Genomic DNA, 13,352 nt, shown 5'->3' with positions numbered 1-13,352 from the left:
GCTGCCGCTGCGGCAGCCACGCCCGTCGGCGTGACGCGGTCGGCAAGCAGTTAAAGGGCTGGAGTGATAAGACAACACTCTCTCTGTTAAAACGTATCAGTATATGTTAATAAGGCAAGTTTCTTTAGTGAATTAACACTTAAAGGGGCACTTCAGCGAAAAACTGTAAAATGTAATATATGTGCAAACATATACAAATAAGCAGTACATTTTTTTCCCAGAGTAAAATGAGCCATAAATTACTTTTCTTCTATAATGCTGTCACTTACAGTAGGTAGTAGAAATCTGACAGAGGTGACAGGTTTTGGACTAGTCCGTCTCTTAATAGGGGATTCTCAGCAAGGCTTTAATTCTTTATAAAGATATTCCCTAAAAAAATGTAAACAATGATGCTGGCCAGCGTCCCTGCTCCCTACACAGTTTTTTGGCAGTTGGACAGATCAACTGCCATTCACCAAGTGCGTTTGAAAATAAATATATCCCTGAGAATCCCCTATAAAGAGATGGACTAGTCCAAAACCTGTCACTTGACAGCAACATAGGAGAAAAGTAATTTATGGCTCATTTTACTCTGGAAAAAAAAATGTACTTCTTATTTGTATATGTTTGCACATATTTCAAATTTTACAGTTTTTCGCTGTAGTGCCCCTTTAAAATACTGATTGATGTGTGGTAAAAAGTTTTCACCTGCCTCATTATCACTAGTATGATCTTAGTGAATTGTGGCCTTAATTGTATATTGTTCAATATTTAATGAAATACATGCATTGTGGATGATTTATCTACAGAAAGCCAAGCATCCTGTGTCCAGCTTTTCAAAGAAACCCCTGACTAGAGATGTCGCAAACGGTTCGCCTGCGAACGGTTCCAGGCGAACTTTGGGGGTTCGCGTTCGCCTGCATCAGGCGAACTTTTGCGGAAGTTCAATTCGCCCCATAATGCTCTATTGAGCAAAACTTTGAGCCTCCATATCACTGTCAGCAGACACGTTATTGCCAAACACACTGGTCTCACTGCTGTAAGCCCACCCATCCTCCCTCCTCCAAGCAAGGTCCTTATACCATTTGACTCAGTTGTCTGCCAACACTAATTAGTTATGGGACAGCTGCTACAGAGATTTTAATTAGCCTCTTGTGGGTTCCCTCCTCCCTCCTACCTCCTCCCACCTCCCTTCTACCTATTCCCTCCTCCCTCCTACCTACATTTATATCACACTTTTCTCCTGGCGGACTCAAAGCACCAGAGCTGCAGCCACTAGGGCATGCTCTATAGACAGTTGTCCAAAGAGAACCCCAGATAGCCAGGTAGATTCATCTCTCTCTCTCTCTCTCTCTCTCTCTCTCTCTCTCTCTCTCTCTAGTAGGGATGGTCACCGCTTTCCGCGGAATTGTATTTTTGAGCATAAATAGATTGAGCATAAATGGTACATGCTAGGCTGGCTTCAGCATGTAGTGTTGGTGAGAGAGAGAGAGGGAGAGATGAATCTACCTGGCTATCTGGGGTTCTCTTTGGACAACTGTTGAACACAAAAGACAAGGCCATGTCTGGCTACATATCCGTAAGCAGTAGCTGCATGGTGTAATGGTTAAGGGCTCTGCCTCTGACACAGGAGACCAGAGTTCAAATCTCAGCTCTGTCTGTTCAGTAAGCCAGCACCTATTCAGTAGGAGACCTTAGGCAAGTCTTCCTAACACTGCTACTGCCTATAGAGCATGCCCTAGTGGCTGCAGCTCTGGTGCTTTGAGTCCATCAGGAGAAAAGTGTGATATAAATGTTATTTGTCTTGTCTACTTTTTCTCTTGTCTTGAGCATAAATGGTAAATTTTAGGCCAGCTTCTGTTACTACTTGTGGTACAGTGGTTAGTGTGCTTGCCCACCACACAGTGAGACCCAGGTTCAAATCCCAGCCAATGTAAGTTGGCTTTTATGCTACAAATCCTTAAAGGGAACCTAAACAGAGAAGGATATGGATTTTTTCTTCTAAAATAATACCAGTTGCCTGAATCGCCTGCTGATCCTGTGTCTCTAATACTTTTAGCCATAGCCCCTGAACAAGCATGCAGATCAGGTGCTCTGACTGAAGTCAGACTGGATTAGCTGCATGCTTGTTTCAGGGTGTGATTCAGCCACTATTGCAGTCACAAAGATCAGCTGGACTGCCAGGCAACTGGTATTGTTTACAGAAAACATCCATATCACTCTGTTAAGGTTCCCTTTAAGCAACCTAATGTTTATATTGCATTGAGCATACATGATAAATTTTAGGCCAGCTTCAGTTACTACTGTTGTGGTACAGTGGTTAGTGTGCTTACCCACCACACAGTGAGATCTGGGTTTGATTCCCAGCTATGGTATGATGTAAACTGTTTTTTGAAATAGTATAATTCCCTGGCAGATGAGACCCTCCTCCCTCCGGTAGGGAATAGGTAGAAGGGTAGAAGGGTAGAAGGGAGGTGGGAATAGGTAGAAGGGTAGGAGGGAGGTGGGAGGAGGGAGGAGACCCACAAGAGGCTAATTAAAATCTCCGTAGCAGCTGTCCCATAACTAATTAGTGTTGGCAGACAACTAAGTCAAATAGTATAAGGACCTTGCTTGGAGGTGGGAGGGAGGGCGGGTTCTCCAGCAGTGATGTGTATTTCACTCAATCAGGTGTGCCTCCAGGTATTAGAGCTCTTGAAACATGGTTTCCATCATTTTTCCAGCCGGTAGAAGTTTTTAAAATTTTCAAAGTTCGCCTCCCCATTGAAGTCTATTGCGGTTTGCGAGCTTTTTCGCGAACCGAACCTTTCGCGGAGGTTCGCGAACAGGGTTCGTGAACCTAAAATCGGAGGTTCGCGACATCTCTACCCCTGACAGTAGATTGGTGGTGTTTGTGTTTTCTATGTCTGGATGAGAAGAAATGTATGGTTGTATTCATTATCCCTCAGACTGAGAGAAGTGAGCAATAAAGACAAGACACAGAAAATTCATATTGCACTTTTCTCCTGAGGACTCAAAGCGACCAGAGCTGCAGCCACTAGGATGTGCTCTATAGGCAGGAGCAGAGTTAGGGATTCCTGCCCAAGGTCCCCTTAATAGGTGCAGGCTCACTGAACAGAAAGAGACGAGATTTAAACCCCGGTGTCCTGTGTCAGAGGCAGAGCGCTTAAATCAGTAATTAATCATACACTATCCAGCCATAAGCATATTATATCATGGTAATCAGAGTAATGCTTTGGCAATAGCATTTTAATGAGAATGTTGAGCTAATAAATAGGTTTGAAACATTGTTGGTTAGTTGGTTGGTTCTAACTTAAGTGTTAAACATGAGTTTGGATCAAATATACAGGTTCTCTTTGTGCATTCAAACCAAGCTGGCTTCAGAGTCTTTGAAAAATGCTTAAAGAGAACCAGAGATGTTTGTGGGTAAAGCTTTTATACATACCTGGGGCTTCCTCCATCCCCATAAGCCTGGATCGTTCCCACGCCGCCGTCCTCCGCTGCCTGTATCCGCCGGTACCGGGTCCCGTACTTTCAGCCAGTCGGCAGAAGCACCCGGCCAATTTTCCGCATTACAGGGGCTCCCTCCATATCCTTACGCGTGCCGCTCCACACTACGCAGCCGCATGCGTAAGGGTATGGAGGGAGCCCCTGTGTATCCGGAAAAAAAGTTGCGTCCGCCGGAAGTGACGGGACCCGGTAGTGGAAGCGGAAGACGGCGGCGTGGGAGCAATCCAGGCTTATGGGGCTGGAGGAAGCCCCAGGTATGTATAAAAGATTTTTCATTTTTTATAGTCTGTTCATCTCTGGTTCCCTTTAAACCAGTTCATAATTGGCACATATCGGAATTAAACAGCTATGTTATTTTATTAGCTGTCAAATATATACAAAGGCAGCAAATACTTTTTTTTTTATTCTCCTAATAATATTTTTTGGCAGAAATGAAAAAGTACCAAACAGTAAGGGCCCGTTTCTACAAGGGATTTGGATGCTAGGCGATCGCCGCATCGCCTCGCATCTCTCTGCAGGTACTTCTGGTTGTCTTCCGGACAACCAGATGTGGCATCATGCGGCTTCCTGTCGGCGGCTATGGGGATCGGATGCGTGCTGTGGAAAATTGCAGCATGCTATCCATAATTTGCATTGCGCCGGTTCACGTAGGTAAATTTGCATCAATGGAAACTACTCCATTGACGTGAATTGATTGCAGTTTCCTTGCGTTGCGATGTGGATTGTGGAGCGGTTTCCGCATTGTAATGCGTGTCGCGTGTCGAGTGGAAACGGGCCCTTAGTAATGCCCTAACTTTTTTTTAGGAAGGGATGCTAATGATGTAAAATATCTAAAAAGTGTGAATGTATAGTCATTACTAATAGTTATTCTAGAGAGTGGGCACAAATGTATTCCTAGTGTTTTCTAGGCACCTAGTGAGAACATTTAAACCAGTCAATAAAATTTATTTCAAAAGGTACCTGTTTTTTCAACTTTGGGTTTTGTTGTACTTACGTTCTTTAATTTCCTCATCTGATATTTTATCTAAATATTCTTATATACGTTGTTTCATATTATTTTAAGTATGAAGTTTACAAGCATTAAACATTATTACAACATACAAATCATATCCAAAAACGTAAGAATAAACAATTTGACTTACCTTTAGATGGCCATTTTTGGTAAGCAAGCAAAAGAAAACAGAAAAAAATATTAAAAAATATATATAAGTAAACAGTTTGTATAGTTGGACACAACATGATGTGCAAGATATGCTCAAGACAGTGAAGCATTGCTGTGACATCCTCAAACATCCGACTATAGAGCACAAAGATAATCTCCTAGCGATATATATACAGTGTATATATATATATATATATATATATATATATATATATATATATATATATATATATATATATATATACACATGCACACATACACACCACCCACAAACAAATAGTATAGGCAAAACAAAATCACTGCACCAAGGTAGGCGGCACTCCACGACATAAGCTCTGAAGATAAGATGACATGCTTATTGCAAAGACAGAAATGCAGCAACAAAAAGCACCTTAGTATAAATAAAAACACTTAAAAAAACCCTTGTCCAACCAACTGTGTTTCCATGAGGATGAAGGGCTGGATATTACCAAATGTAGCCAAATTCAGTCCATTTTTTTTTATTCTTGCCAAAAGAGCATCCATCATCTAAAATGTATGGAATTATTTAATTTTTAACTTTTTTTTTTTTTTTTTTACTGGGTGGTCTTATAGATTTTGCAATTACAATCTTTCATATGGGGTGTTTGCTGCAACCTCTTAATTCACCTTTGTCATTTTCAGTGTTTGTTTATTTTTCTGTAGGTCAATTTATAGGATTTGTTTCTGAATAATATACAATCATTTTTTATCTGAAAAACTGGCAAACATTGAGCAACACTGTACATTAAAAAAAATTGCAATAAATTTACAAACTTGGATAGAATAGGAGAGGTGAGGCATGTCTTGCCCAATCTAAAAGAAAACATATGAAAAAAAAAAAAAGAAAAACAATCAATAAATGAGAAGGAGGGCAAGGAATCTGGGGAACTGAGGTATAAAGAAACTCATCAAGCTACCTGACCTTTGTCTCTTGGTTACTAAAAAAAATAATATATATATACATATATATATATATATATATATATATATATATACATACACACATATATATATATATATATATATATATATATATATTCATATACATATTCCTTTAAGAATGTTTTATTTACCTAAGGGGGCCCATACACTGGTCGATTTCAGCCATCGCATTGATCGATCGGAAATCGATTCTATCGAATCAGCCGATCGATCGATTTGTGGTAGATATTTTAGAAGGTAGCAGAGCTAAAATATTGGGAAACTGTCTATACATTTTAAATTTGACAATTTAACAAGGACAACTGTGCAACGAGGAAATTAAGCCTCCTCCTATTTGAGTTAATTTCAAAATGGGATTTATGTCACACAGTTGCCCAATATATCATGCCATATGTGGATACAAAGATGTTCTGGCATGGGCCTAGGTTTCCCAATCACCTACCCAGATAATTAAGTGAATTACCCAGATAATTAAGTGAAAACGTAAGTGTTTTACAATACCATATCCTCTATTTTTTTTTTTTACTATATGCATATATTATACATTATGCAATGTGCAGTATGAAGGAGTATTTGAACATTATCACAAACTAACAAACTGCTACATAGCTAAGCACTGAGTTATAGTAGGAAACAGCCTCTGGTGGGTGGTTCAGTTGATTAGCTCAAACATTGGTTACCTGGGGAGTTGCCCTTCAACTTTGGAAACCAGCAAGAGATAATATGAGTAAAAATAAAGCATTATACAGAGTTAGAGGTGATGCTGTCCCTGAGACAATACTTTGGGTACGAACAACATGTCTCAGTGCAATATAAATTTGATCCAATATAAGGGATGGATCAAATATATTAGATAAAAAAACAAAACAACCCCCCCCCCCCCCACCCCCATAAAAACAATAATAATAATTCAACATCAAATAAACAACAAAACAGAAACATAGGTTGTAGCTACAATCATCCAATAAGATAGTGTCCACAATGTTTTGCTTTACCACTAAACATGTCTAAACGCCAAAACCATTTCACTGATGTATTGCCAGTTGTAATGGTGTATTGTGGTTTGTGGTTGTGTCCTTATTGGTAACAGCTTAGTGCACTTGACTCACAACTGTAATGCCCCGTGAGAAAGTTTTGATTGTGCTAAATTACCAACCTTGGAATTTAATCTATAGTCCAATAGGTGGTATCTGCATTTGGGAATAATCTAGCTATGATGGATTTCTCCATCAATATGTTTTGATTCTTGAGTTGTATTATAGTGGGAAGGTCAGTTGATAACCAATTAGACAATATCAGGTGTCTGCCTGCACATAACAGATGTGTGATTACCATTCTAAATTGAAAGGGGAATTGTTCTATCCCTATGTTTAGTATGGCAAGAGCAGCGTTTGGTGTGTACTTGGTAGAGGAGTATTTGTCAATAATTTTGAATAATTCGTCCCAGAATGGTTTTATGTGAGGGCATTCCCATAGAATATGAAGTAGTGTTCCAGTTTGAGAACAATTTCTCCAACAAAGTGGGGATGCATTAGGGGAAAAAGAGGCCAACCTACGAGGGGTCAAATACCATCTCATTATTATTTTATGTAAAGTTTCTTGATGGGCCAAGCAATGGGAGTATTTTCTTATGTAGTGGATTGCGCAAATTAATTGGTCATTAGTGATTGGAGTACATAAATCAGTGCTCCATATTCTAGCATATTTATCTAGTTTATGGGGATGAGCTTCCATTAAAGTGTTATATAATATTGATATTCCTCCTTTTATTTTAATGGGTGAGTTCAAATCATATCCTCTATTTAACCAACACATCAATATGCCACAAAATGCTTATGAATATTTTTTTTTATAATTTGTTATAGCTCTGACATCTTCCACGGCGCTTAAATTCATCAAGTCCATAAAAGGAGCTCTCAAACCAATCCCAATCATGATCAACGTTTAGTGACCATACCAATGTCAAACCCCAATTTTGTGAGAAGCCAACTGGCTTATTTGTATGATTTGAGGATGTGGGAAGAAACCAGCATGTGCACAGAAAAAATACAAGCTCCACAATCACTAGGATTGTACTAAAAAGTGTAGAAATAGTCATGTTGGATCTACAGCACTCGTTGTTTCCCCGTTGTACACATGCCAGATTTACTCATGATTCTAGGCCAATGTGGTCTTTATCACCTGCCATGGCTTAGTTCAAACCAGTATACATAGCTTTAGTCTTGTAAAAGCAGGGGCCACTCAGATGTCCCCCTGATAAAAATGGATAATGTATAAGAATCTCCATTAATTCTTAGCAGTAAAGATGCCAACAACCCACACTTGGCCAAGATTCAAACTTGGGTTTCTACTAAACAGAGTAAGAATGTGAATCTATATATAGGTTACACCTGTTGTTCCTCCTTTTTTTATATCAGTGATCTGTGTATTTATTACCTGGTTCTATCTAGTTACTTTACTCTCAGATTGCACTGTCCCCCAGGACTGAAAGCTGGAGAGGCAGCATTGGCTACTAGAGGGGCTAATTTTAACTTTTTTTTCCATAACACATCACAAACTGCGACTATGTATCATAGAAAAGCCTATGAAGTTTGCCTCCTATCGGAGAAAAGCTATTTGCAATTTTTTTTTTTGTTGCAGTAGAAGACTCTTTCTGAATTTTACCCATCTTCTCTGATCCTGGTAGTTTGTTTGCAGCTGTAGATACCTGAACGGCCATTTCTGCTATTGCTGATATTCAGCCATGTTTTTTTGGTTCTAGGTAAGACCTTTGTCCTCTTATGGTTCCTGTTTTGCCTGCAGTTTGCCGACAGTGAAGTTTGCTACTCCTTATTGTTTTATATAAGAGACTCTCAGCCCCATCCTGCAGTCCATGTTTTGAGAATCTTCAGAATGGAGTACAGTTACATCTTTTTGAATGCGTGTTATGCCACCTGCACTCTGCAAAGGAAATCTACAATTATAATTTTGTTGGTGAGGCCTACAATTCTTTTTGAACCTCTGAGTTAGCTATAACCAGGAATATGAACTCCATGGCCCAACACCAACTCAACATCCCTCTTCATCAGGGTCTGTGGTGGTGAAGACCAAATTGTGACTCCTCTCACCTATGCTCCTGTCTATACAATTAAATATGCGAGGACTAGCACTGATACTGTGTACACCTTCCTCATCATCTGGTACGTAGGGGCATCTGCTATCGACAACTACAAACTCCATAAAGAAATCAGTGCTACAGAAAAGATCATAGGAACGCCCCTACCACACCTAGATCTCCTCCACACTGCCAGAATAAGGACAAGGGCCACCAAGATTTTGTACAAACCCTTCCACCCCAGCAATCGCTTCTTCAAACTCCTACCATCGGGACTCCATTTCAGAGCCATCCCTCCAGAACCACTAGGTGCAGGAGTACTTTCTTACCTCAGGCTGTACTCCTACCAAACTCCAGCAACCCCCACCCTTCCAACATGTCATGCTAGTCTCTGAATAGTATTATTATTACTCCTGAGATGCCCACCTCGATTTTCCACACAATGTGCGGAACTTGGCTCATACCCTAGCTATTGAAGTTCTTGTCTGACCCCTGTCCCCTTTGCCCTGAATGTACTATATGCTTCTTATGCCTGATTCATGATCATTTCACATGCTGTCAGCTCTATATCTATCTTATGTACAAGTGCTATTGCTATGTTTACCAAAAACAATACCGGGTACGTCACTCGGTGTACTTGGCGAACAAAGGCAATTCTGATTCCAAAAATTAAAATTTGTAAAAATAGAGTCACCATGCTATAAGGCCAGACTGAGAATATGGACCCAACCAGTTTCGATAACCATCAGATACCAAAAACCTGTGTCTTTCTAAGTCCTGAAGGACATTTTAATACATGAAGATTCCAAAGCCCTCTAAGGTGTTTACTGTACCACAACACGACACCAGAAATGAATATTATTAGGTGCATATTTAAGTGATGCATGAGATTTTCATGCAGATGTGCTGCTGTAATGGATTTCCTGTAATTTTCATAATAACAATCGTGTGACATTATTGGCGGTAATAGCTACAGCCTGCACAAAAGACTGTAGCCAATCATGTGTGAGCACTTCCCAAAAACACCATTTTCCTTTTGCAGCAGCTTGCGAAATTACGCCCTATTGTTACCCTATGGCTCAAAAAAGCTAGCACTTTAGGCCCAACTACAATATCGATTTGCCGGTAATTAGGTTTTTGAGCACTTGCCTCTCTTCCTTCAGCAGGCACCTGGTGAAAACCTGAAACAACGCACAACAGTTTATCCGATTGAGTGAATTTTACACTTAATTTAATAGAAATCATAATTCAAACCCTGGCTGTCGGATTCTGCCCGCCTGACCTCACACTTTCGTGAACCTGTCACAAAAATATGTTCATTAAGAGACCATTAAATCCTGTCTATACATTGACGTGGCAGCATTGTAGGAAAATGGCTTTTTTTTCCGCAACTCACTCTCTTTAATTAATTTCCTCTCATTTCGTATCGCTGCATAATTGGCATACAATGCCTTCGGTAGGGCATGCTAATTACGACAATTTCAGGGAGAGATGTTAGATTTATGTATGCCACTGCCCTGGACATGGAAAATCATCGCTTCTCAAAGCAAGAGGACTGAACAAGGTGCCATAGATGCCTCCTTATGTTACATAAAGGAAGTCTAGTAACATTTGCAGCTACGCTTGTAAATGTACTTAATAAAAAATGAAAGTTGTGACACTTCTCTGTATTGCTTCTTAGCTTTTAGGGATACTTAAATAAAAAAAAATCTTTAGTCATAAATTCTCATTTACATATTAAAGATGGCTCTAATTCTGCTCCGCTCCTCTGGTATACCATAATAAAGCAAATCTGAAGCCAAAAAGAAGTAGGATATAATGAATTGTATGAGTAGTATGGATAAGAAACAGAACATTAGTAGCAAAGAAAATACTCACATATTTTTATTTTCAGTTATATAGCTTTTTTTTTTAACACTGCATCAGAATGTCACAGTGGCAGTTTTAAAACCACACACTGTCTTTTTTAAGTTATAAAACAAAGCAGAAAATAGAGACCCTTTGAACTTTCCTGCAGTAAAATCTTATCCAAGCTGTCTCTAACTGTTTATGGGCTGTGTAGGTGCTTCAGAAAACAGGACCGTGTTTGACCCAAGTTGGGTCAAATAGCTCAGAGAAAGTCTTCTGCATAGAAAATTTAATTTTTTTTAACTCTTCCTGTACTGAAAAACAATATGAGACTTTTCTTTGCTACTAATTTTCTTCTATTTCTTAGCTGTGCTACACATACAATTCATTATCTCATAAGTTTATTGTCGCTTCATGTTTGTTTTAATATTGCTATTATTTCTATAGAACAATCATATTCACAACCAGTCTGAAATGTCCGTCTGTATGCGTGTATGATTATTGTGGCTCTATACAAATTAACAAGATGACACATCATTGCATTCCAACAGTTCTGGAGGTGTGGTTAGCTTGCAGGGAAAAAAAGGATGATTTGCATATTCAGCAGTAATGCACTGTGGGACACCTCAGAGCTCACTCCAACCCGAATTATCCCAAATACCTTCTGTTTTTCAAAGGCAATTTTCTGCTTTGCATAGCATTTAGTGAAATGACTTTTTTGGTCCTTTTTAGGTCCATGCACATTCCTAGAAGTCCTGGGAGGGGCTTGTGATCTTCTGAAAGGGTTCCTACTCTATCTCTACTCACTTGTTCCATTGATTTGTACAAGTGGAAACCTCAACACAACAATACTTTTCAATCAGCTTTCATGAATAAGCCAACAGATTTATGTTCACTTTTCCAATCTCTTCTCATCACAAGAATATAAAAACTGGATAAAGCCCAGTTCATTCATCTAAAGAAGTGTTTTCTTTTTCCACCCTAGTTACCGCTTAAATAACATCCTTGTAGTACAACACAATATCCTTAATAAAATCTGCAGCCTAATTGCTGCCATAAAGTTGCCTGCGTTGTAGCAGGAATTTTTTGATTCACCTGCTGCTGGACTGTAATAGAATATAGTACATTTGCTAGGAGCTAGAAATTACATTAGCAATCCATTTTGTTCTCCGGGGCGATATTGTATGAGACCACAGCTGTGTCCCAACGGGGGAAGCGAGGGAGGTCACTGCAGCTAATAGAGTAACTCGTTCTCCAAATCTTCTTCTCATTTTTCAATATCATGATGTAACGTAATACTCCCGTCCGAAATCTCACATGCCGTGTCACCTAAAGGTCAACCCTGTCCCAAACTTTTACTTCAGAACAACACTTTATATCCTCTAGATTGTAAGCCTTTGGCAGGGCCCTCTCCCCTTGTGTATCATACATGACTGTGTGCACTTAACCCAGAATTTGGAACTTGTTACCACTACCACTCCAGTTTATGATCTGGCATTGTACTACTGTCTGCATTGTGTTGTGTATCATTTTGCTATTACCTGTATTGTTGTATCTATGGTCTGTTACCTGTATTGTTCTGTCACCCCTGTTATCATTGTCTGTAACCTTATTTATTGTACAGCGCTGCGTAATATGTTGGTGCTATATAAATCTAATAAATAATAATAATAATACATGATGGACGGTCTCTCAAAAATAAAAAGTTTAAAGATATACAGTAGAATCTTGTTACAGTAAACAATGGTACAGTAAAACTCTGGATATAATAAACTCAGTCTCCAGGTCCCGACCATGTGAACAAATTTCTGTCTTGACAATGGGCGTTCAGCCCGAAACAACATGTGGCCGAAATCTGTTACCATATTGATGATTACCTATGCATGTATTGGGCTTTATTCATGCTGAAACTTATGGACTGCTTATTCACTGCTAGGATTTATTAATCCATGATTGCTGCCTATGTTTAGATTCTTGTAACTCCTATGTGATGAACAACAGGTTATGCCATTGGAGCTTCATGGATGGGAACTACATGTCTTTTTTGGTCTGAATAAAAGCTGAATATGTTTATTTAGAAGGTGATGTTTTAACCTTTTATCAGCCAAATAAAGAAAAACTTTATTTGGCTGCAGCACCACTTTTTTCCTGCCACTGGGGAAGTGTTACCCAGCCTGGCAGGCTCGGCAGGGTTTTTTGGGAACAGGGTAGGGGTGGTGGCAGGGAGATCCCATACATAAATGTCTGGACAGCTGGATCAGCTTCTTCTTCCTTCACTGCAGCAGCGGCATACTCCCGGCAGGTCTTCTCGGTTCCACTCACATGATATGACATGTTCAGGATCCAGAAGACCATGTCAGCATTACAGCACCACACGGTGGAGGAAGAGGGGTAATGGAAGAGTCTCTTCATCATCGGGTGGTGCTGTAACGCTGACACGGTCTCTCCAGGATCCTGATCCCATAGCATATCATGTGATCGGATGTGAACAGTACCTAGAAGACCGGCTGGAAGTTCAGAGCTGCCGGTGGAGGAAGAGGAGAAGTCGTCTGGTGCAGGTAAATATAATTTCTTACTGCCACACATTCGTTTGAATGCACTAGACAGCCAAATGAGATTTCCCGACTGAGGCGGTCCCTGCACCAGCAGCTTTTAAACAAACATAACACTCTATTCTTCAGTGGGAAGCTTATGTCTGCAGTAGAAGCTGATGAAGTGATTACATTATCTTGTTTATGTTTCCTTATTAGCCACAACTAGTAAACATTCCTGGCAGTGCTTCAGCTTGCACAGTTA

At 39.7% G+C, this 13,352-nt stretch overlaps 1 protein-coding gene across 10 annotated transcripts in view; it reads right to left on the bottom strand.

The window, feature by feature from the left end:
- CTNNA2 (catenin alpha 2) overlaps window positions 1-13,352 on the bottom strand; it is a 3,078,224-nt gene that overhangs the window by 1,510,720 nt on the left and 1,554,152 nt on the right. For all 10 annotated transcript variants that reach the window (XM_068274961.1, XM_068274945.1, XM_068274955.1 and 7 more), the window contains one exon: window positions 5,447-5,485. In XM_068274961.1, the coding sequence (XP_068131062.1) occupies window positions 5,447-5,485 (39 nt within the window). The remainder of the gene's footprint in view (window positions 1-5,446; window positions 5,486-13,352) is intronic.

This window comes from Hyperolius riggenbachi, chromosome 1, assembly GCF_040937935.1.
Source record: "Hyperolius riggenbachi isolate aHypRig1 chromosome 1, aHypRig1.pri, whole genome shotgun sequence".
Taxonomy (NCBI): Eukaryota; Metazoa; Chordata; class Amphibia; order Anura; family Hyperoliidae; genus Hyperolius; species Hyperolius riggenbachi.
Note: the sequence above shows the minus strand (reverse complement) of the source record. Positions and strands in the feature narration are given on the sequence as shown.